The sequence below is a fragment of the Nematolebias whitei genome, chromosome 3, assembly GCF_014905685.2.
Source record: "Nematolebias whitei isolate Nwh7 chromosome 3, NemWhi1, whole genome shotgun sequence".
In the NCBI taxonomy this organism is placed as follows: Eukaryota; Metazoa; Chordata; class Actinopteri; order Cyprinodontiformes; family Rivulidae; genus Nematolebias; species Nematolebias whitei.
In genome coordinates this window covers 18051948-18077369 of record NC_056500.1, presented here as the reverse complement: position 1 = coordinate 18077369, position 25422 = coordinate 18051948, and the positions used below count along the sequence as shown (strand labels likewise).

Genomic DNA, 25422 nt, shown 5'->3' with positions numbered 1-25422 from the left:
ATAACTGGTTTGTTCCACGTTGGAGTAAGCTGTTGGGGGAAGAATCAGTTTTGTGTTGTGTGTTTCCTGGATTGATGAAGCCTTCTGGATAGAAGGTGAAACGTTTCAGCACAAAAAAAAAGAAAAAAGAAACTGTCCAGATGACCTGACTGAAAATTGTTGGATTGTATATCTGGATTATTGAGCATGGACTTTGTTGGTTGCTAATAAAACATTTTGGGTTCATGCCTTCTCGTAAAATGTCCCAAAACCTGCTATTTTTCCATCAGCAGGTTGACAGATGCTTCATAAAACAAACCATCTGTCTCATCAGGCCAGCTCACTCACAGAAGGCGAGAAAAATACTGTATTAAACCAAAATGATTGTGATGCATGTCTGTGTCACTAGTATCATATTAAACTAAAACATTATCATTAACATCACAGTTTATTTTACAAACAAGCACGAACAAACTTTGTTTTTTATCCAACCTTGAGTTTGTGAAGAATTTGTGATGTGGGTCCAAGTGAAATGTGATTAACTGGACTTGACTTTCAAAGGAGTCTCTGAAGTGAAATCTCGGAGGAGGCTCTGCCTTCTGATTTCTTCACATGAGCACATCACGATTGTGTTTTCTTTGGAATGTGGATGGAATAACTTTACCAGGAAATCCGAATAAATCCTTTTTTTTTTTTCATCCACCACTGTGGTAAACCAAGCAGCTCTGAAGTGCGTTCTCTGTCCCAGCTTCAAATGTTGCTCAGCAGTGAGAGGTCGGTGGCTTCATTGTGTGAAAGCATTGAGCAGAATCAGACAAGTTTCCCCCCATCGAAACAAAACCAGGGCAATGATCCGACTTTGCAGTGTTTGCTGGAAAGCCCGGGGATTGGAGACTAAATTTCTCATGGGGGTCTGAATGATTGCATAATGTGAAAGAGAATTGGCATCAAGGAGTGATTTTTTTTTTTTTTTTTTTTTTTTTTTTTTTTTTAATGGGGAGAGAGGTGGTGGCCTGAAGTCAAGCATGGGGGTGTACCGAGTCAGAATAAATGAATTTTCTGCCATAAGACTAAATTATACACAAATGGCAATTTGTAAAAATAGGTAATGAAAGAGTCTGTCAATATGAGGAAAACGTTTGAAAAAATACTGATAAAACCACTAATAAAAGTCAAACCTAATAAAAGAAAAACAAATATATTTAGTTTACTTCATGAACAATGGATCATGAGTTTGTCCATCTTTTGTCTTTGTTTGTTTTGCCAGCTTGAATTTCTGCCATGTGATTAAGACAAAACTTAAAATCATCTTTTATGAAACAGTTTGTTTTTTTCCATTTAGCAAGATTCTCCTGTTTTTATTTTTTATCTTTAAAGATCGACATTTACCCAGTCAGAGAAACGGAAGTTGGTTGGTGTGTGTGTGCACAAAAAGTGCAAACAATGAGTGGCTAAATACACGTCCTTGATGCACGTTTTAACTCTGGCGTTTCTTCTGGCTCTGATTTGAATCCCTGACAGTAATTCATTTCACACTTTCACTTATTTCATCCTGTGTTGTATGATCTGTTACACGATGATGGATTTAATTTTGTTCTCCATCAAAGAATATAAATAAAAACAGGAAATGTCAGCTTTTTATTACCCTCTTGTAATAAAGATCGTCTATAAATAAGCTTCCACAGGCCCACGTCTTGTCTGCTCCTCCAAAGTATCAGGCAGGAGAATCAGAAGCTTTCCTCAGATAAAAGTGAATTGATGTCAAATGTTGACAAGAATGCAAATTGAGCATTTGTAGTCTACAGTGATTTTTTTTTTTTTACATTATTACTCCCACATATTTAATAGCTTTATGTGCAACAGCAATAAATCTAAAAATGAAAAAGTCACCAGGTTAATGTGGATTATTCATCTCATTAAACATTTGATACTGCTGGGGTCACTGACATTCATAATAATGATCCTTTAACAGACTGTAATGTGGAAACCTAAGCCCATATTGTTAAACTAAAACCAAGTTATTCTTAAATACATGCGCACACACACGTATATAAACTGTTGCTATTCAGGTCATGTTCACTGCAGGCCTTTAAGCTCTAGTTTTCATTTCTGTGTTATAGCTCTCTCAGCTATGTGGTGTAGAAATCACAGCTGTTTGTCGTTTAGCTCAATCCACAATGTATTTTACGTCCATTGTTCTGAGCAGAAAAAAAAACACAAAATTAATCTAATCAATCTTGGTCTGAGTATCGTCCATTTCAAATCATTTGAATTCCTGTAAAACGATGTGAAATCCCAAAAATGTTAATGTTCAAGTTTATATTGTTGCTACAGTGAAACTCTCAGATTGGTTACACATCTACAGCTTATTAATCTATGGGGTAAACTCAAACCAAGATGGCTGCCACAGCCAACTCTACATAATAAAACACAAAAATGGATATAAATTAGTCCATTTTACAGATCACAATGTAAAGTTTAGTGTGGTAGTAGTACTTGGAATGTGTGTTGTGAATCACTCTCAGCTATCAGATTGTAGAAGAGCTACTTTTACATTTTGCCATACCTTGTCAACTCTATATGTCTGTTAGGAAAATATCTCATGAACCACAGGACAAGTTTTATTGGAACTTTCAGGAAACAATCACTGAATGTCTGTCACACTACCTGTGCAGATTTTATGTTGGTTATAATATATAATATATATGTTGGCAATATATATCATGTGCATTTCAGTTTATTTTACTACCTTGAAATACTTATTCATACAAATTCATCCTGCTTACACCGTTAAAATTCTACCATGTTGTTGTTTACTATTTTCTCTTTAGGACCTTGTAAATATTATAATTACTTTTTGGTACTTTATTTTTGTACCATTATTGCATGTTTTGGTATTTCTTGTTTGTTTGTTCTTTATTTTTTAGTGAGTCAAATCGGTTCTTCTCATCCTGTGCATTTCATTGGACTGTTAACCTTGTATATGACAAACACAACTTCAAGGTCAAGATTTCTTTATTGTCATTCGTATCATATGTGGCACATGTGGTGGAACGAGACTGTGTACACAGGGTCCCAGTTACATCCAACAAAAGTATAAATTGTAAAAGAAAAGCCGCAATAAGATCTAAGATATGAACTAAGAAATACACTAAACTAAGAATACACCAAGCACTAATAGTACAAGAACAATACGATGAACAACAGCAACACGAACATGAGTCTGTGTGAGCAGATGAGCATGAATAAATCAGCAGCATGAGATCAGCAGCATGGACAGTCAGCAGCACATATCAACAATCAAGTTGCATTACAGTGATTTTTTTTTCAGTGATTATTCTGCTTAGAGCTTCATGAGTTTAACAGCTTCAGGGTAGAAGCTGTTCCTCAGTCTAGTGGTTCTACACTTAATGCTCCTCAACCTCGTGCCTGAGAGGAGCGGGGCAAAACGTGTGTGCTGGGTGAGTGTGGTCCTTTGAACTTGAACTTGAATGTGCTCAAATTTGCTGTGGTTGTAGCTGAGAGTCATTCACAACACACAGAGCCAAACATTGGACGGAAAGTTTGCTTCAAATTGCAGCACTAACTGCTGGTGGACGTCATATTCGTCTATCAGAATATCTCATAAACCATTAGATGGGTTTTAGTGAAACTTCCAAAAAGGAATCAAATGCATGATTAACTTTTTTAATCAACTGTGTTCAAAATGGCCACCTTGGCTAATCAGCATTACTCAATACAAAAACTCAGCCAGTTGAACAAAAATCTAGACAAAGCTTGGTGTAGTAGAAGCTGGGGATCATTCCTAACATGTGCTCCTAGCTGTAAGACCTAACGGGAGGCATTAATGCTCCAGTTGAGACGCAATCTGAGCGAGTTTAGTTTCTGATATTTTCATTACCGCCTCATTGTTGAATTCTGTGCTGTGATGTGCTGCAAATCCAGGACCCTCAGGTTCGATATCTAATTTTCTGTCAGCAACAGAACAAGGTTAGCTCTGTGTGCAGTTCCTGGCAAAAGCAGCTCTTTGTTTTGGCCCAGAGAAAAGCTAGCGCCATTTCTATGGTGCCAGAGCTTCCATTGGTGGAGACGGAAAAAGCTGGTGCTAAGAAAACTGGCTCTGGTTTATCATTGAAACCTGTTTGATTTAAAAAATACTAAACCTGTTGGGACTTTTTTAAAAGTTAAATACGGTAGCAGTCTGCTTTTTTGTTTTAAGCCTGCTCTGACTCTTTTGTTAAAAGAGCCATCTACAACAGGTAAGATATTAGTTACTCACAACCTTTCCACAAAACACTTTAAAAGATCTGAACTAAACCTTTTGTCTGGTGTTTTTCTTTAGTGGTGGGTTCTGATTTCACTTTTATTGACCTTTTCTGGGACCACCTCCTCATTTCAACATCAAAAGCTTTTATTCTCTTAAATCCTGTTGATATATGTCTCCACCTGTTAACAGTTTTTATGGAGAAATAACCCTTCCAAGGAGACTGTGAAGGACACAATTTATCTACAGCATTACCTTTCCAGCTAAACTAAGAGTGACAGATCTGGGAGTGCGAGATCAGCTCAGGATGTGATGCTCCTGAAACAAAGGTTATTTTTATTTCATCTATCCATGTGGTGGCTGTCTGTGGAAATGTCACACAGATCATTTTATGCAGAAAAATCAAAGCAACAGGGTGAGTACTGGTTTTTGGGTTGAAGCTGCAGTTGTTGTGATCCATTGGCTGTGAGTCAGTTCTAAGTGTGCTAAATTTAAGGCCAAACTCTCAGTAGGTAGCAACAGATGGTGTCGGTTCAAGTGATCAATTGACTCTTTGAAAGATTTGAATACTTTGCTTCAATATGGCCTTCATTTTTATTTAAATAAGTCAAAGCAGTTTCACATAGTTGGGTTCAAGCCATTTGTCAAAATGTGCAAAAAAAAAAAAAAGATTGAAAACAAAAGTTAAGCGGGAAAATGTCAGAAGCAAGAGGCCGGCTCTTTTCATGTGATTTGGATGCTAATGTGGATTTTTGCAGTCTGGCAATTTGACTGACACATTTTTGAAACCATCTGGGGAGAAAGTCAATCCAAGTTTGTCTTGCGTGAAGAAAATTTGCTCCAGAAGGCAGGCGGAACAGACTGGGAGTGAATTATCAAGTTAAATCAGCCAGTGGAAGGATTATTCCTTTTTTACAAAAGTAACAAAAAGGTTTACTTGAAATTAATCTACTACTTCATTGGTATGAAAATGAACAATTACATAGTGTTTTACCACACTTAACACCTTAGCATCCCTGTGTTCAGCAGCTTCTGTTTCAACCAAAGATTTAACATCAAACTGAATATTCACTATGAAATTTGAAAGGGATTTGGCCGTGGTAAAAAGTACACACGAGGCCATTCTGAACACAATGATGGCTCATGCTGTCTGCTGTTGTAACTATGGTAACCAGCTGAGCAGAAAAAGTATGAAAAGCTCTTATTTTGTCAAGAATTAAAACAACTCAGATGCATTTGTTAAGTTATTTCAATCATTTAAAAGCATTTTAATCAGCTTTTAGTAAAATAAAGATTATCACTTAAAAATGCCCAATCTGAGAGGTATTTATGTTAAATGAGAACCAGGTGACGCCGTGGACTCATATTAAAACTGCCCAATGTGATGTGTTTTTGTTTTATGCACAAAAGCTCACATACCAATTTTAAAAAGACAAGAAAAAATAGAATATTGCTTTTGTTACTGCCCAGAAAAATGAACAAATATTTATTTTTGTTTTTTTCATTATGAGCTGTTGGGTTCATGAGCTGCGGGTTTGTACATTACTGCAGCATCAGAGTTACTGTTCCCTCTTCTCAGCAGTTTTTACCAGAAGAGTGTGTGAGGGGCACTACTTTAATGTACCAAACAGGAAGAAAAATAGGAACATTAAACATTAACATATTAAAAATATATTTTAAATTGCTGTAATTAGTAGCTTTTCTTGATATAATTCTAGTTCTTATCTTTTTATTTTTCAATTCAATTCATTTCAGTTTATTGTATAGTGCCATATCACAACAAAGTTGTCTCAGGGCACTTTACAGGAACATTCACATACATAAAGACAATTAGTAAAATTCTCTATCTAAGGAAGCCAGTAGACTTGTTGAATCTTCACTTCGTCACAGTCTCCCATCTATGTCTCATCTATGCTTCACATCAGTCTCTCATTTTTGGACTGGTTGTTGCTGCAGCTGTTTACTGATGCATTTTTCGGCTGAAAAATGGGCATTAAGCAGCATAATGTACAAACAGAAAACGAATTTTAGTCATAACAATCAAATTTAAACTAGTTGTTATGAAATGTTTGCTTTTTTCCTAACTAGTCTCTATTATTTTTTTAAGAAAATGTCAATATATTGAACTGATTTTGAAGTAATTTTACATTTTATTAGTTGATTTTATGTGATAACCTGAGATGGTAACATGGTTTTCTTTTATTTTGATGAGCGTCACGGTTGTTTAAATAATTCTTATCTCCTTAGAGATTATTTTCCAATCATTTACAAGCATAAAGAGTCACACATAGTTTTCATCTTCAGTAAACCATGAGCCATATTTGCACAGTGTTTAGTTGTGTGCTGCTCAGTTAGCCGTGAGTCACCGCAGGTTGAAAGACTCACTGGACAGAGGACAGGAGAGAGGATGAGTTATGGTCAAAACATTTTCCCGGATGATAAAAACTTTTACAACATAAGACGAGGACTTCTGGGAATCACTGAGAACTTCCTGGGTGTTAATAATTGATCAAATATCTCTTCTTAACAGGATCAGTGATTGAGGAAAATACTCCCTCCAGGTAAATTGACGAGCATCAACCTCCTCATCAACATCTGCAGCTTATTTACATATTCAGGGGCTACTTTAGTCTCCTCTCCACTGTGGTGAAATCCTGTTGGACCTGGTTCTGTTCACTAAAACAGAACAAACATCAACATATGGATGACTCTGGGGACAAGCAGCAGATGGAGTCTTATAAAGAGCATCAAGTCATGTTCATGCTTGATCTACAACTGTTCATGGATGTGCTGATGCAGCCTTTTACCTCCAGCCCCTCCTAAATGCATTTACGATGCCTTTTTATTTATTTATTTTATTTGTGCAGAAGATTGACTGTATCAGAAACATTGTCTTATAGAATATTTTTGCTCTTTTTGAAAAATACAGAGTTTGCTCATTATTTTATGGCATATAATATGAATGAACTGCTCACATTTTTATTGCACACTTATGACTCGTCTCCTGTTCTTTGGGCCTTGATTCATACGTTGTTTTTTTTTTCTTGCTGTTGTTTTTTTCCTGTGCAGTTTCCTAGTAGCTAAAAAAGGAGATGTTTTGCACTCCGTGAAGTCTCCTCTATTCCCAGTTCAGTTCTCAGCTGTGCATAAACTTGCAGATGTATGTTTTTCTGTGCCTGTATGGGTTTGGCCTCACACAGTCCAAAAACATGCACGAGATAAACTGGAAGGCAAAAATTGAATTCTGAAAAAACATTAGTGCATTTATATATATATATATATATATATATACCCAGTGTAAGCAAAATAATATAAACCATGTGGAGTATGAATTTATGAATATTTATTGACACCTGACTGCAGAGCTTCATGTCTTGAGGATAGAGTGTAAAATAAATATATGCATGTGTGTGTATGAATTTTTTATTTATTATTTTTAATGTGTTCAAAATCAACTTTTTTCAAAGTGTCATAATTTTTTTTTTTTTTTTTTTTTTTCATTTAGCCATTATTTATCCAGGTTAGTCTCATTGAGCCACGAGAACTCATTTTCAAGAGAGACCTGTTTAGGGAGCACATGGTGGGGGTTAAGGGCCTTGCTCATGGGCCCAGAGTGGGGCGAATGAGGGTGGGGGCAAGTGTGGGTGTTTCACCTACCCCACACACAATTTTGATGTTGTCGGGGCCGGGGCGTGAACCGGCGATCTTCGGATCACAAGCCCACCTCTCTAACCTCTGCGCCACCACTCCCCCACAATACTGCAATACTGGGATAATAAAGTCATTATTTAAAAATCATTTGTTAGGTAATAGTTATTGAGTTGGTTGCATAATATTGTAAATTACTGTGTTGTATTATGTTGTGTCTTTATGGTAATGTATTGTGTCGTGTTTATATCTGCCCTTAATGCCGTAGGGAGACAAACGCATGAGTGATTCTCAGGCTGGATATACACATATTTTTTGTGCTCAAAGCTGGTTATCAAAATAAATAATTATAGTTAAAATTAAGAAACTGTCATAGTTATGAATAGTTTTTTTTTTTCTTTTGGCTGCTCCCTGCTTCAGGAGTCGCTACAGCGAACTAAGTCGCACGAAGACTTGCAGTTATTTTTACGCCGGATGCCCTTCCTGACACAACCACAGACCACCGAGCTACCACAGCCCTCTGTGTGAAGCAGAGAGCTGCTATCTAGGACACCCGGAGGTGCAGATGGTGGGGGTTAAGGGCCTTGCTCAAGGGCCCAGAGTGGGACGAATGAGGGTGGGGGCAGGTGTGGGTGCTTCACATACCCTACGCACATTTTTGATTTTGTCGGTACCGGGGCTTGAACCGGCGATCTTCCTATCGCAGGCCCACCTTCTCTAACCTCTGTGCCACCACTCTTCTAGTTATGAGTGAAGTGGTCTTTAAACACTTTGAACATTTGTTTCAATCAGTAAGTGACGGAAGTGGGCTCTGTTAGACAGAAACTTAAAAAATAACCATGGCTACAGGTTATGGAAACATAAAATAACACTTCCTGAAACTGGTAATAGTTAGAAAACCTATTTTAAAAAGCAACAAAATAATAATAATAAAATAAACTGGACTTCTATCCTGAAGCTGAACACATTTCACTTCCCATCCATGAGGTTTTATCAATTCAAAAATGTCTGGAGTGTGTGGCGTTCCAAGCTTTATAGATCTGCATGAGAGTCCTCATGATGTACCGGTCGGATTCAGCTGCAGGGTTCTGTTCTTGGGATGGACCTGCTTCTCTCTGAGGGTCCTGTTGGGTTTAAAATACTGGGATGTTGCGTTTGGAGAAAATCTTTCTGAGTTTTTCAGATCCTCAAGCAACATAAGTTGGGCCTTTTCAACAAAACTGAAAACTTTCTCTGTCTGGGTTTTGGGTAGAAGAGCAGACGGCTTCTGGCAAGTCTGATCGATTTTGTGTGAGAGAGCTTTAATGGTGACGTGGATCTGTCTTATCCGCTCACTGTTCTGGGCTTTGGCTATCTTCTGCTCTATGTCACTTGATGGTGGAGTTGATTCTTATGCTGTTGTGGATGAGTCTGTTGTCTGCATCTCAAACTGAAACAGAGATGGTTCCTGTGATCTGTGAGTTTCCTTGCGTAAAGGCGAGCAGTTCCAGTCTAATCTGCAGGTACATAACGCAGCATCTCATGCAGATCTATAAAGCTTGGAACTCCAGACCTTTTTTAATTGATAAATCCTCCTAGATGGGAAGCAAAGTCAGTCTCCCCACCATCACAGACATCTCCAGATGCAAGAAGAGGGCACCTGCATCATGAAGGACCCCACACACCCAGCACACACTTTTTGCCACTCCCCTCAGGAAGGAGGTTGAAGAGCATTAAGTGTAGAACCACTAGGAACAGCTTCTACTTTGAAGCTGTTAGACTCATAAATCCAGAAAAATCACGGTAATGACACTTCAATTGGTGATATGTGGCTTATCTGTGCTGCTGCTGATCTCATGCTGCTGATTATCTCATGCTGCTGTATTCATTCATACCCATCTGCTCACCACACAGACTCATGTTCGGGCTGCTGTTGTTGCGCCGTATTGTTTTACATTATTAGTGTTTAGTGTATATCTTGGGTTCTTATATACAGTTTATTTTTATACTTTATATTTTTACTATGTTTGGATGTAACTGGGACCGAGTACATAATTTCCATCACCGCATGTGACGGAGATGGCAATAAAATTGACTTGAACTTGATGTTTTCAGCTTCAGAACAGAAGTCCAGTTGTTTTTGTTTTTTATCCATTTCTTATTCTTTTTTTTTTATGGATCGTGACCTGAATGATTTAAAATATTTACCAGGTTAGAAAATATGTTTTTGTTGTTGTTTCCAGTCAGAGTTTGAGTTTTATTTTATTTTTTGTACCACAGTCAGAGCAGCAGGTTGTGATGCTCACTGAAACCTTGTCAACAGGTTGTTGGGGTTTTTTTGGGGTTTTTTTTTGCTGATCCAGACAACCAAGTAGTTACTTGGCCAGAGTCCATCAGCAAAAGTCTGGCCAGTGTTGCTGCAGAGGCACAATCTTGAGTGATTGACATTTATTCTCCTGGAGAGGTGTCTCCTGCGCTGAGCTGACTGATGGCTCTTTTTCCCTGTGTTTCACTCAGCCATTACTTTGTGCTGACATGCAGGGAGGAAAAGATATTTCTTAGCCTTATTTCTGAACAATGGACCACACGGTTTCTGTTGGTTCACAAGCTAAGTGAGATGCCTTCAAAACACAGAAATGAGAAATATGACTTTGTTTTTGATTCATTGAGGCAACACATGACAAAAATATATTGACATTGTGCACAATATGGAAGGAGATTTCCAGCAAATGATGCGTAAGCACAGTTTTATAGTGCATTCAGATCAATCTCCTCGTGACCTTTAGTCTTTACATTTCAGGCCTGACTGCAGCCCTGATCCATCTTAAGAAGACGAGTGAAGAACACAGGTGTTCATTAAACCTGTGGAAAAACTCAATGTTCAGTAAATAAGACGTCATTATTAGGACAAAATAATTATCTCACATATAAGCTACCTTTTTTCCCCCCAGCTTTATTTTTTCAAATGTTTTCCCCCCTCTTCGTTACATCATTGCCATTAACAGCAGACATTTGCTAACTCACAAATTACTGGAATGCAGGCAACGTTCCTGGAAATGTTTAATGTCAGATGAGAGCTGCAGTTCAGTTCAGTAGCTGTCGAGTTAAAATACCGAAGCACTTATCAAATCACAGCTCCGCAATTTGTGTTGCTCATGGTTTTCCCAGAACAGCAGCATCACTGATGTTCCTCAAGATCAATACAGAGTGATTATGCAGTTTTTTTCTTCTGCCAAACACAGCGTTTGAGAGAAGAAGTCAAACCTCAAGTCCATGTAATTACTGTTGTTTAAACGACTGACGTCTCTAACGTTAATACAAGGAGTCATTATTTCGGGGCTAAATATATTTCCTTTAGCAGAGACGATCTCTTTTTTTTAAACTCCACTAAAAGGGGACCGTGCAAACGAACCTTATGCACTGTCCTGAAAAGAATCCCTTATAATTATAGAAAATGTGTCTATTTGATACATTTTTCTCTACAAATAAGACATCAACTCTAGAGCTGAAAGGGTTTAACAGACATGCTTTCAAATAAACATTTACAACATATTAATGTTTAATCTTCTATAACAGGTACAAACGAATGCCACAAACAATTTAGTTCATTTTGTGGGGAAATATGTTTAATCAGTGGGATTCAAAAAGGAATGGGCACTTCTAGTCAAAATCTGTTTCTTACAATGATTAAATTTATGGAAATTCATATTTTCTCTAAAAGATAAAATAAAGTTTAAGTCATATGAGTGTGTTATTGGTGAGCGTATAAGAAAATTGATAATGCTGGTGAGTGGGAGGCTCTGCATGTTTTTTTTTGTTTGTTCACCCTGTGATGGACGGGCAATCTGTCCATCACTGCTCCACCATCTGCCCCCGTGACCCGGACTAAACGAGCGAGCGACATGTTTTCTACCAACTCAGAACAACAGCAAATATGCACTGTGCAGTTTTATTCATATCAGGGTTTTGCTTTTGGTTTAATTGAACATGTTTGTCAGTTTTGCTGGATGCTTTGTTCCTTATGTCGTTCTGTTAGAAAAATCCAGATTGCAAAGACTGTTTGAATAATTAGAAACCAGGATTGTCCAAATGAATTTTCTCCAGCTGTCAAGTCCTTTGTTAAAATCCAAGTAAATCACTCATAATATTAATTGGTGAGCCAGCTGGCAGTATGTTATTTTAAGTGTTTCACATCAGCACCTTGCTGCTAATTAACTTGTATGGATTTAGTCTCACATGACATCCCTCTCTACTTCCAAACACCCTTTGCTTTCTGCTTAGTTCTTTGTCTTCATCTCCATTTGAGGTCCAACATGAACCAAAATACGTCCAAAACAAATGAATCTTGATTTTCTCGCAGTAATTAGGCTTCCAGTGGTCATGCAGCTCCTCCAAGCAGGTTTGATTTTCAAGCTCACAAAGTGATAAAGGAGGCTTTAGGAGAAAAAAACAGCCTGAGCTGTTTGCAGATGATCCCTGGGATTAACCTAAACAGATATCCTCTCTATCATAAGGCAAGCTCTTTTAGTGCTTTCTTTTATTTGCAGATGTGACTGCATGATCTCTGAGATCAGATGTGACAGTGTGCAGACCAAACACACTGAAAGAAAACGAGTTAGAAAGATTATAGTAAAAACTGCATAACGTCTCATGAAGTGTCATCGGTGGATTTTCTACATGTTCAACAGTAATCTGAAGGTGTGGGCAGAAAAAGGACTGGCTGAGTTCATGTGGCTGAAACAGATGACGGCTGCATGTCATCCAGGAGTCTCTCAGTAATGAGGTTTCTGCAGTCAGGACACACGTGTTGGGAACTGAATTTCAAAGACATCAGCGGCACCTCTGCAGGCCCGAGTCTTTTCTGACCTCAGCCTCTCCAATCTCATAGCGACCAAGTCTTGTTTTTAGGATTTCAGAGATCCATGAGGCTGCATGAGGGTTGCGGATTTAACAAACCAACAAATTCACAGAGGAGAAACCCATCAGAGCTGTGAAAATCCATTGCACACACATAAGAGGAAAATTGCATTTCTGCTGAACCTTGCTACCAAATCAATGAAGTAGTCTTCCTCAAGTTTAAAGCCTCAGACAAAAATGTTACTGATGAAATCTTTAAGACAAGTTGGACAGTTACTACCAAACCATAACTTGGCTCAATGTCTGTAAAACATTAGTTTTTGTATTTTCTGAGGTCAGATGGCTGTGGCGGCCATCTTTAATGGGGCTGACTCCATAAATTAATTACCGTATTTTTCAGACTATAAGGCGCACTTTAAATCCTTTAATTTTCTCAAAAATCGTCAGAGCCTTATAATCCAGAGCGCCTTATGTATTAATTCTGGTTGTGCTTACTGACCTCGAACTGATTTTATGCGGTACAACTGAATGTTGAATTATTGTGAATGAACTGAATAAAGTTTGACTTATCCGACAGTTTTGTTTCGCTTAATGCGCCTTATAATCCGAACAATATGGTAGTCATAGCCGTACATCAAGTTGTTGCTTATTTTTGGAAAGTTTTATTAAAATCCATTCTGTGATTTATGACACATTACTCTAACAGTCAAATGAATATACACTTAAAAAAATAATAATTTTTTGTTTCTACAAAAACACATTTACCGTCTTCACTGTTAAAAATTTTAATGGGAGTAGTGAAATTTCTTATCTTTTAGCAAATTAGCCTACTTTATCTTCACTAAAAGAACCATAATGACATATTCCCTTTTTCATTGTACACAAACAAATATTTAGTCAAGTTCTCTGAAAGCAAATATTTCCAACATTTGGCCAGAAGGTGGCAGAATTTGTTTCAATACAAATTGAGCCAAATTTACAGATGAGCATTACAAAATATTTTTATACATATTACATTTGTAGATTGATACTTTTCAGAGCAAAGATACTGATAAAATATTAACTGTGTGTGCTGTGTGTTATTTTTCATAGAAATCATTTCAATTTGGACAAAATTGATTTTTTTATTTTTTTTATTTAAAAATTCTTAAAATCTAACATGTAAACAAAGCAAAACCAGCATAAGATAAGAGAGAACACCACTGATGCTTTAGTAAAGCAATTAAAAATCATCAAGTAACATTTTCAGGTAGTTATTCACAGATGGTGTTTTGTATCTTTCTAGGAACTAATTGTTCCCTGAAAGGCTCATCTTCACCGGTTAAAGGTTTTCAGGTACTTCAGAGGAAGAAACCTCAGCTTCGAGGACACCCAGCAGATGTTTCACTCCTTCTCTGGATGCTAACAAAGACAATGAGAGAAGACAGGAAAATAACCGTTGAGATCAATGCTGAAAAAGACTAAAATCTGACATCGGGTTGCAGTTAATGGCCTCCAGTGATTTATCTGAAAATGAGTAGAAAAGGAAGCAGGATCTACAGAATTAATCATCTGCTTTTGATGAACTTAAGTGGGATGGCAGTTTATGATTACAGCGAGTCAAAAGCAAATCAGCAGAAAATTCTATTAAGCTGAACACATGAACTGCGTTAAAAGTTCACCGACCTACTGGACAACTTTAGATGATTAACTAACCTCAAGGTTTGTGATGTGAAACTAACCCCCTGATAAAGGACACTTGGCTTGCTGTCATACCTAGCTAAGTTTTACACATCATAAAAACTGGCTTTTTTTCTGGGAGCACAGAGTCATTAAAGATATTTATCTCCATTTAATTTCCATTTACTAGACGGGCAGCAGAGGGGACACAGAAACAATATGTGCAAGCTGGGGAGACGAGGCGCAGGCTGCAGTGCAGAACAATTCAACTCAGTTTATTTATATATAGCTCCAAGTCACAACAGAAGTCATCTCAGGGCACTGAACAGAAACATTCATATATATAAAAAAATAATAATTTAACTATTTATCTGAGGAGCAGACTGCTTTGAGAGTAACTCCATCGCAGAACTCTCCTCTTGAGCAAGCACGAAGGCGACAGTAGAAAGGAAAAACACTCATGAGGAAGAAACCTTTAGCAGAACCAGTCTCAGGACAAGCGACCATCTGCTTCAACCAGCTGGGTTTAAGAGGAACATGAAGGAGGAACAGATACACAATGGCAGGTCAAGAATCATGTTAAGATAGAAATAATACCGAATGAAAACTATTTAATTTCAACAATTTGTTTAAAAGGAAATGAGGTAAATTTGTCCTCTGGTAGTCTAAGCCTATTGCAGCATAACAATCCAACCTTAACTATAGGATTTATCAAAAAGGAAAGTCTTAAGTCCAGTCTTAAAACTGGACAATGTGTCAGCCTCACGGACAGAAACTGGAAGTTGGTTCTACAAGAGAGGAGCCTGATAACTGAAAGATCTTCCTCCCATTCTGCTTTTGGAAACTCTAGGAACCACGAGTAAGCCTGCAGTCTGAGAGCGAAGTGCTCTGCTGGGAAAATATGGAACCATAAGATCTCAAATATAATACGGAGCTAGGTTGTTGAGGGCTTTGTAGGTTAGAAGCAAGATTTTGAATTCAAGGTTACAGGAAACCGAGTTTTGGGAAACTGACTTCCTTCCAAATGGTAACACCTTCAACTGCTGCTAACAAGTGGTGAAAAATACAAACCGGCCCACTAAATTCCAGGAAATATATTTTAATGCGTCAGAAACTCAACCAAAACTAGTCTTTAAAGAGCTGTGGGACTCCAGTAGTTTCATTCTGTTGTATCCGTGGAGCCTTAAGGTCTGAAACATTTGAGTAGAGACATGAACAGAAACACACAGAGATAAGCAAAGCCTGAAACTGGAAACATACTGCCAAGTGGACTCTGCGGTACTCATGATGAGCCATCTGTTTGCCTCTGCCTCACAGCAGAAACAAAGTGAAAGAGTGCAAATACTTAATCATCCAAACGCAGTGTTGACTGAAGATAAGGGTGTGTTTGTACAACCTCACAGGGAAACAAAGAAGGTTTAATTCCTTTAAAATGATTCATATAAACAGGTTATTGCTTAGCAAGAGCACAACGCTGCACTGACTGCAGCACAGATACAAGGTGTGATAAATCTGCTTATGCAGCAGCCGGGGGTGGTTGGGGAGCTTTGTGCACACCTAACTCAACCCTGGTCTGCAACTCCTCCTGGGCTGGCTCTCTGCGAACGTTCACAGGACTTTCATACAAAGTCCTCAGGCCTGTTTGTCTTCATTTTGACATGCCTTCCTCTTCACCGTGTCTGTGCTTAGGGAACGAGCTTTTAAAAACTACAAAAACAGCTACAAAGTGGAATTGCGTCAATGGATATAAAATATTTTAACATGGCTGATTTAAACTAAACAAAAGGTTATAAACTCACGTGACTCAGGACACAGTTCCGATATAATCTAGAGAAGAATTTCCGCTCCATTTAACCTCTGTTTAATATTTACCAAGTCCCACGTGGATCCTTTCACAGCTTTCAAATAATAAACATCAGGATGTGAAACAGGCTCCAATGAGCAGGGACACTGCAATACATTACATACCAGTTGAATTTAGAATGAGTTTTTTGCTAGATACCTTTAATGTATTTATTTTCTTCAGTATTGAAATGTGTCTGTATCGGACACGTTTTGAATCTAATTTGTAATCGGGTAAAATCAGAGGAGAAAATGTTGGTCAAATAAAGTGATAATTTACTAAACTCAACCTCACCTTTAATATTTAAAGCCAGTGATGCACTGCAAACATAAATAGACAAGTCACTGAAGTTTTACATTCAACGTTGTGCTCATTTTGCTTTAATTGCTAAACAGCCACTTCTGTTAGTTTATTCTATTTTTCTGATCTGAAGAGGTCTGTTAATTAGTCTACACACACAAACCTAACTGTCTCAAGCAGTCTACAGAATAAAGACTTCCTGGTATCCGTCTGATACTTACAGCAGCATTCAGCGCCTGGTCCAGGTCTTCAATGATGTCCGCTTCATCCTCCAAGCCAACGGAGAGGCGGATCAGCGTGTCACTGATCCCCAGCACATCCCTCTCATTTTCTGGCACAGACGCATGGGTCATGATAGCCCTAAATTAAGATGGAAGAATATGTATGAATGAGAACTGTGCATTAAAAACACCACCAGAGTCTAACAGAGATCAGAGCTTTCATAGTTGAGGAAAAAAAAAAGTTTGGTTGTTTGATTGGAAACTTGGTCTTGATCTCTGCTGCCCTCTTGTGATGTTTTACGTTGAATTGCAGTCCTAATTGTATCACTTGAGTGTTGCACAAAAACACTACAAAATGCTTTTTTTGTACAAGAATCTATTTCCAATACTCTGTCTGGAATAAAATATACTCCTCCAAGATACTTACGGATGTTCTGCTAAACTTTCATATCCACCAAGACTTTCTGCTACGGCAAACAGCTAAAAAAAGGGACAACAAAGAACATCTTAAACATATATAAAATAATGAAAGACTTTAAAAAGTAATACATTCTTATGTGAACCTGTTAGATTATTTGTATTACATTCATGCACCTCAACACTTTAATTCTGGGATCATTAGCAGTAATGATTATGCAAAACTTTATCTGAACTAGGGTTGAAATATCTGGCACCACCACAAAATGACCCAAAAATAAATCAAAGGTATCAGAAAAATATTTAAACTTGAGAAAAAAAAGTTTTCCATAAATTACTTTAAGGCTGCAGAGGAAGGTGGTGGCGTGCTCGAGTTTCCCTTTAATGTAGAAGGTAATCATCCCCGGGCAGCCGGTGCACTGTCTCTTCATCACGTCGTACTGAGGGTGGGAGGGCAGGCCTACGACGAGGAAAAACACGAGTCACCAAACCATCAAACCTCCGAAAGACAAGGAGATATGCTTAGGCTTCAATATTTGATTTACAGTTCAGTATAAAGCGGACTCAAAACATGGACAGATTTTACACGAGCCGGAGAAAACAATTAAAAAAAAACAAGGACAGTCATTTTAAAAGACTGGGTGTGTAAGCAGAGGAGGTCAAAGTTTATGTGTCAAAGGGCCAAAACATTCAGTATGTGAGGATGAGCTTTAACTGATAGCAGTATTGTCACTAATGATTGCACAACACCAGTGTGACATGTTTAACCACATGCTGATGCAGTGAGCCACCTTTATTTGGTCACTATGGATTACCAAAGGAAAACGGCAACTATTATGTGTTTTTCTTTATGCAGCCATGCAGTCACGCAATACAACACCTCCATGTTTAACAGGTCAAACAGACTTTTTGTCATCTATAAAAGTTCCATTTTGATCCTGGCTGCAGAGAAAACTACTTCCCAAACAGATTGTGTAGTTTTAATGATCTATTGGGGCAGCAAAGAGAGAGACAGTGCCCATTTTGGGGATTAGAGGTGTTTTCTTTGCATGGCTGCCACATATTTAAATACTGTTTATTGATGTTTTGAAGGTAGACCTACATTTTACGAGAAGCACTTCAAGTTGCTTATCAGTTGTTTTTTTGACCTATAAACTACACGCACCATGACCACTGAGTGATTTGTGTTACTCAACTACTGCTGAAGATAATTAATTTAATTTTCTTCAATTTGCACGACTTGATTGTGGATTTGTCTTGTCCAAACTAGCAGTCTATTTTGAGTTGTGATACTCTTTCCCAAAACAAGACGACTTGATGCCTTTTTTTTACAATTCTGCACTTTGGACTACTTTAAACAAGGGCAGCTGTAATCAACACTGAAAATGACTAAAACCTGAATTTACAGAGTAATATCATAAAGGGGATGCTTAATTCATATTAAAGCCAAGAGCCAGCTGTTGTGCATAATTATCAAACCTACAGTTGTAAAGCAGGTTGAAAGGAGAGAAAGGTCACAGTCCCACAGTTTACTGGCATCAACATCAGAGTAAAGTGGAGAGACGAGCGCCAAATAATTTAATCACATGGATAAAGGTCAATATGTGAGAAGATGAAAGGTTTGCTTTACAAGCTCGCTTTAGTTTCGCCTTAAAATGATTCCTGAAAATCCAAGAGTTAAGTCAGATCATCTGGACCGTTGCTTTTTTTTTTGTTGCCGTTGAGACGTTTCGTCCTTCATCCAAAGGACTTCATCAGTCCGAGGAGCCACAACAAACTCAGTCCCACAAGCAGCACATTCTCATAGTGGACCAACCATTTTGGTTGGTGATAAGATGGTTTCTGGGACCAGCACTCTCCCCCATTGACTTCTCTGAGGCAGCCAAACTGGTTCAAAACATCAAAGTTCATGCTCAATAATCCAGGTAAAAAAATCCAACAAAGTTCAGTCAGGTCATCATGACGGTTTCTTTCTTTTTTGTTGACCTGACTGAACTTTGTTGAATTTTTTTTTTTTTTTTGCCTGGCTCATTGAGCATGAACTTTGAAATTCTTGAAAATTCTTTCAAAACGAATGTTAAATTTTAAAGGAAGGAGGTTGAATGCACACATGAGCAGGACTGTTCTGCAGAGATTTTTTTTTATTTTTTAATCAGAACATAAAACACAAATTTATTTTATTACTAGAGAACAGAAGCTTTCTTTCAGACCCTGTACAATAAAATGATATATCATGCACAAGGCAGCTGTATAATGTAGCACAGCAATGTCTCTACAAAACAACAGTTTACCTGGGAAGAGGACACGTTCCACTCGGGGGTCAGCCTCTAGAAACTTAGCAGCAGCCATAGCATTCTTGAAGTGCTGCTCCATGCGCAAATGTAGCGTCTTCAGTCCACGATTACATAAGTAGCAGTCAAAAGGAGACGGTACAGCCCCGAGGGCTACACAAAGGAGAGATAAACAGAAAAACAATAAATAAATAAAGAAGGTTAAAAACAAACCCTCCAAAAACCCAGACAAACAGAATCCTGATCAGTCCCCTCCAACTGAACAGGTTTATCTTGGTTATGAGCTTTGGCCTCTGGAGCACGTGTTGGTTGTTTACTGGATGAATGTTGGGCAAGTTCAAACAGCTCGTTTACCAAAAACTGTGCATACAGATTGTGGCATAACGGAAACAGAAAAGAAACCGCAAACTGGTGTTGGCACATATTCCCAATAATGAGACGATTTTAGTATTAGTCACTCGTGCTGCTAGGAATTACATTTTTGCCATAACCACTTGTTGTTTACTCACAGTTCTGCAGAAACCTTAGTCGCTCATGCAGATCATCCCTGTTCACCGAGACCATACCCATCACAACGTCACTGTGACCTGAACAGATAAAACCAAGAACAGTTCAAATAACGAGGCTGTTGAGGTTGAAACACAACGTCAAGGTTGGGTTTTTCACAAAAGCCTGACAGAGCTAGATTTGAATATTTCAAAGTGTGTTGCAATTTATAAGTGATTGAAATGTAACGACTAAAACCATGTTTTGTTATAGGTTATGTTTTTACTTAAAGGAACAGTTCACAGCTAGTTATCCATACATAAGACCCAACATAAACCTGATCTTTAAACACATCTTGTTTAAATTGGGGTGTCAAGACATTTTTGCTGCTTCCACTGAATTATATATCGTGTTCCTTTAGTGTCATGCATTCTGTTTTTGAAAGGCAGCAGCTTATTAATGCCAGCAGAGAAATAAAATGACATATTTCAGACAAGCTAGGCGTACTCAGCAGCCACAATGATTGACAAGTAAATCAGAACGTCTTAAAACTTCTGAGTATAATTGTCTTAACAATTGTGACAAAATGTATTGTACACTTTATAGTTTAGGTGTACTCTCTTTGCACCATTGTTTGTTTAAAAGAAATGTTTTATTGACAGACAAGTGATAAACTCTTGATTATAACTTTAAGCCTTTTGCCCCATTGTAAAATACAAAACTTTGACTGTTAAGTTTATATACCGGACCGGTAATTAAACATTTTGTTTTATTTTCTTACCTTTCATACAAAAAAATTAACACATCTAATACAAGTTATACTCTTATTGCCTGGATTTACTCAACAATGTTGTATTTTTTCAGTACTTTTACGTCATCCTCTACAGTAATATGTTTGTATAAAAGTAAAAGCGGTGTTAATAAAATAAGAAAACATATATAACCTACCGTTCATATATTTGGTGGCTGAATACATGCAGATATCAGCTCCCAAAGCCAAGGGGCGCTGAGGGTGCACAAGACAAACGCACGAGTTAATCATTGAACAGGTCCTTCACACATGAACTGGAATCTGAGGGCAGGAAACAATTAAACCACTGTTTCGAAACCTAAAGAGCACAACAATGCATCACCTGGAAATACGCTGACATGAAGGTGTTGTCCACCACCACTACTATGTCTTTGTTGTGCTCATGCACCAACTCAGAACAGGCCTTGATGTCCACGACCTTCATCATAGGGTTGGTTGGACTTTCCATCCACACCAACTGTATGAGAGGAAAAAGATCATGTGTTGAATGAGGCGTGAGTCAAACACATTCCAGCTTTACAACGGGTGTTTTACATGTAATTAAAAGGGCGGGTGTTACACACTGACCCAGCTCGCTTTGAGTGAGCAGAAAGAAAAAGACACAGTCGATAACAGAAGTTGCAACAAGAGGCCAAAACAGACAACACAGCAGTTTGTTTTTCATTCTTTGTTCTTATCATTCGTTTCCTTGACCTACCTTGGTGTTGGGCTTCAGAGCAGCTTTCAGCAGCTCCGGCTTTGTGAAATCAGTTAGAGTTACATCCAGACCAACTTCAGCTGCGATTCTTTGGAAGTAGCGGTTTGTGCCTTTTTAAAAATGAGAGTAAGACTCGGTTAGCACCATTCAATCTGCTTACTGTAGGTGATTTTACAACATGCGCAAAAAGGCCTAGCCGTCCCAACAGATGATCTGTAGCGTGAGAACACATCTCACAGCTGGGAGTCTCACCTCCATACACATCGTCCATGCAGATGACCCCTTCACCTCCCTTGAGAAGGTGGGTGATGTTCACCGTGGCTGCGAGCCCTGAGGCGAAAGCAAGAGCTGCAGGGGTGGAGGAGGAAAAGCACAAAGGTGGATGAAGTTTCAAGATTTGTCATTAGCTATCAATCGGATGAAAGTCAAACAAAAACGTGAAGCAGTTTTCAAACATCTAGTTCACTTACAGTACTTTGCTCCATCCAGCGCTGCCACAGCCTTCTCAAGACAGTTTCTGGTAGGGTTTCCACTCCGGCTGTATTCAAAGCCCTGAAGGGGAAAGAGATTTTTGTTTTAAAACGTTATAACTATCTTGGTCACCAAAACTATTAATTCATTTGTGCATGTTTGCTGACCAAACAAGTGTGTGATACCTGCTCCAAATCCTAACCAAACACTTGGGACTTTTATAACAGAACTGTTCAAAAGAATAGGTCAAGTCTGAAATTGTGTCCTCTGTGACGAAGTACATCAAGTGACTGTTGATAAAAATCCTTAATCAGAGATGCACAAGTTTGTCTAAACAGCATCATATACTGTACTGCCATGCTATACTACAGTGTTTGAATTCTTCCCTGTGGTATAAGATAGATAGTAACTGTGACTCAAAGTGAGAAAAGCCACCTGGAACAACAAACTTATCTAAAACATATGAAGACCTGGGTCCCTCCAGTTTTAGGACCTTGTTTGGTTTGTACCAATCATTTACCAGTTCACAGAAGGCCTTGGAAATACATGAAGGAAATACAAAACCTTTTTACAAAACGTCTACTAAAAAGATGGTTAGGTAATGAGAAAAACGAATTAATTAAATCCATTTTTTTTGGTGATAACAGATAATAGCAACAGGGTGATTTCTACAGTGAAAGGCAGTAAAAAAACAAATAAACTTCATTTGATAATGCTATCTAGCTAACTCCCATTGATTTCTCTATCAGCAGTGTAAAAAAAACATTTAACTACCATAATAGTTTTGAGTGGGGGCTATTTTTAAGACATTTTTCAAAGTTTACTTATTTTTGCAGCTAATTTTGTAGGATGTTACCGGCTCACCCCCCACCCCCCCACAAAAAAAAAAAAAAAAAAAAATCCTATCGGGCTACTTACTGTGTGGTTTCCCGGTGAGTGCTGCTTGAAGGTGGTGGACAGGGATATCGGCGGGACCACAGCCATGGACGTCCACTGCTCCGGCTCCTGGCCAACGTGTATGGCATCCGTGGCGAAGGATTTGAAAGCCGTGCGGAAGCCGGCAAACCCTTCGCTGGGCTCGTCTCGTTTGTTCGTCCGCTCCATCACTGCGCGCGCGCCGCTCCAAATTAGCCGGTTCACAGTCTGTGTGCTGAAGCTGACGGTAAAGGGAAATACTTTTTAATAGGGCTGATGGGAAGGGCGGCCCTCTCAGCCAATCAGCGCTTACCAACAAGCCGGAGGCTTCTGTCATTGGCTGTTGATCAGGGGGCGTCCACTTCCGTGTTACGACAACACGCTGTTTGCGTTCCTCCTCCTCCTAAGTGCTGCGTCTGATGCAACGAGTTATCTTGTTTCAGGCAGGGACGGGACTTATATCAAGGGTTATTTTTGTGTACTAAGAAATTAGTTCTGACATGTGATTCCACACTTAACTTTTATTTATTAATTATTTTAACCTAATAATCTGTAGAGTTTTAAGGTCACTGCATTAAAGCAAGTCGAGAAAGAACCTCGAAATCTAATCAGAAAGTATAATTTTAGCAGCAGCTGCCACTGGTATGCTGCCTCATGTAAAAGTTGGGTGCATTGCATTGTTCATGTCTTGCAGCAGGCAAAGATAACTCAGACTGCATTTCCCTTCTTGAACTACAGGGGGTGGAAGTGCTTTGTAGATAGTGAAATTTGCAGGACAGATTCTCAAGTAGTATGCTGTTTTAATTTATTTCCCTTTTAGAGTACATAACATGGCAGCAATATTGTGAGAGGATCATAGTTTTGTTCTTCCCAGTGAGCATTGATTATCATTTAAAAATAAGATTTCGATTTTTTTAAACTGAGTCAGTAACCAGATGTTTCTATTCAATTTCAAAATGCTGCTCCTGTCTTAAAATTTTAAAATAATTCATTTATTATCATTCTGTCTTGTCTTTTCCTCATTCTTTGTGTATTTGCATGTATTAATCCCAAATGTATTTCGAATTTTTAGTATTTTATATCGCTTCATTGTTTCATTTTTTAATATAATTTTCTTCAATTTGTTTTTGAATTTATATGCTTTTTTTGATTGTCTGCTGTTGTCTATTATTGTCATTCTTTTGTTAAAACAGGTCTCTCTTGTAAATGAGTCCTCGAGGCTCAATGAGACTAACATGTATAAAAAGGTTGAATGAATGAAAAAATGTATCCCCTAGTTTTGACTAAACAGTTTTGTTGTAAATGTCAAAATCATTATATTAGAGCAAATTATACCCTATTAATATCTAAATTCAGAAAAATTATTATTGCTATGTGCACTTTTAGATTCTCAAAATCCTAATTATATTTTTGCGTTATATTACTGAAATCAGTTTTAAATCCAAGTAATTTATTATAAACCACTATAGAATATTTATAGTTACAGATATAACTTATGGTGTCATATTGTGCATTTTAAGTGATGACTAATCTATATAAAAACTACCTTTTTTTAATAAAACATTAAACGTTCAAAAAAATGCTGTATTAAATTTAAATACACATATAGAAGTATTTCATTTAATAACTGGGACCCTGTGTACATAATTTCTTCCCACCTCATGTACCGCATGAGATGGTAATGACAATAAAATTTGCTTGAACTTGAACTTGAATCTCAACTTTCATCAAAGGCAATGAGAAAATGTCTAAACAAAAGAAAAATCTTTATATTATTACCAGTCTGTCTTCAGTGTCACAGTGTTTATGACATCCTTGTAATACAGAAAAATAATTTCAATGGATTCATTTCCTGATAAAATAAAGGTTTAAATAAAAAAATAAACTATTGTTTTCCTTTCCCGATTTCTGTTTTGATATTTTGACCTATAATCTAACATTTCATTCCATTTGTTTCATTAAAAATGTGTGCCTCTGCTGCAAATCTCTGAATTCACCCAAATTTTGCTATTTGTTTTATACAAAACAAAACCAAAAAAAGTAATGTAAGATTTCCACATTAATTTTGTACATATTTTATACATATTAGGATCAAAATGTAACAAATGTAATTGGTATGATATAATTTAACACGAAAAAGAAATTATGTCAATATGTATTGAAATAGAATACTTCTGTGTGTAAACTGACATGTTTTTCCTGACGTATTGAAAGCAAAAGAGCCCTCAGGTCCAGATGATCTTTGTTTAGCAAATGGACTGAAAAATACCACCCATGAGTGTGCACAAAAAGCCTCATAACATCAGTTTTCTTGGCAGACAACAGTTTTTGCAAGAACACACTATGGCGCATCTGAAAAGGCTGCAGGGCAACACTTGATACTATTCAAGGAGGTTGTTTAACAGGTAAAGTCCACAAGTTTTAGATAAACATGTATGAATTTAATGTTTCTAGGTGAAACAAAATTGCAATGTCTGTGGCTCAAAATGTTTTGTTTGAAAAGCTGGTGCAGGAAGAACAACCTTCACATCAATATAAAGAAGACGAAGGAGATGGTCGTGGACTTCAGATGGAACAAACACAC

General features: G+C 37.7%; 1 protein-coding gene across 2 annotated transcripts; it reads right to left on the bottom strand.

The window, feature by feature from the left end:
• Nucleotides 1-13885: 13885 nt before the first annotated feature.
• Nucleotides 13886-23211, bottom strand: LOC119407771 (cystathionine gamma-lyase). Of its 2 annotated transcripts, XM_037674591.1 has the most exons (13): nt 23152-23211; nt 22842-23079; nt 21923-22004; nt 21705-21800; nt 21453-21562; nt 21078-21212; nt 20893-20950; nt 19968-20045; nt 19459-19611; nt 17506-17627; nt 17178-17230; nt 16751-16889; nt 13886-14128 (listed from the first exon to the last, which is right to left on the bottom strand). In XM_037674591.1, exons 2-13 carry the CDS (start codon nt 23025-23027, stop codon nt 14111-14113), a joined length of 1230 nt encoding a protein of 409 aa, XP_037530519.1. In that variant the 5' UTR covers nt 23028-23079; nt 23152-23211; the 3' UTR covers nt 13886-14110. The 2 variants fall into 2 exon arrangements, with proteins under 2 accessions (XP_037530519.1, XP_037530518.1); XM_037674590.1 differs by lacking the exon at nt 23152-23211 and having other exon boundaries at nt 22842-23087.
• Between the last annotated feature and the right edge of the window lie 2211 nt (nt 23212-25422).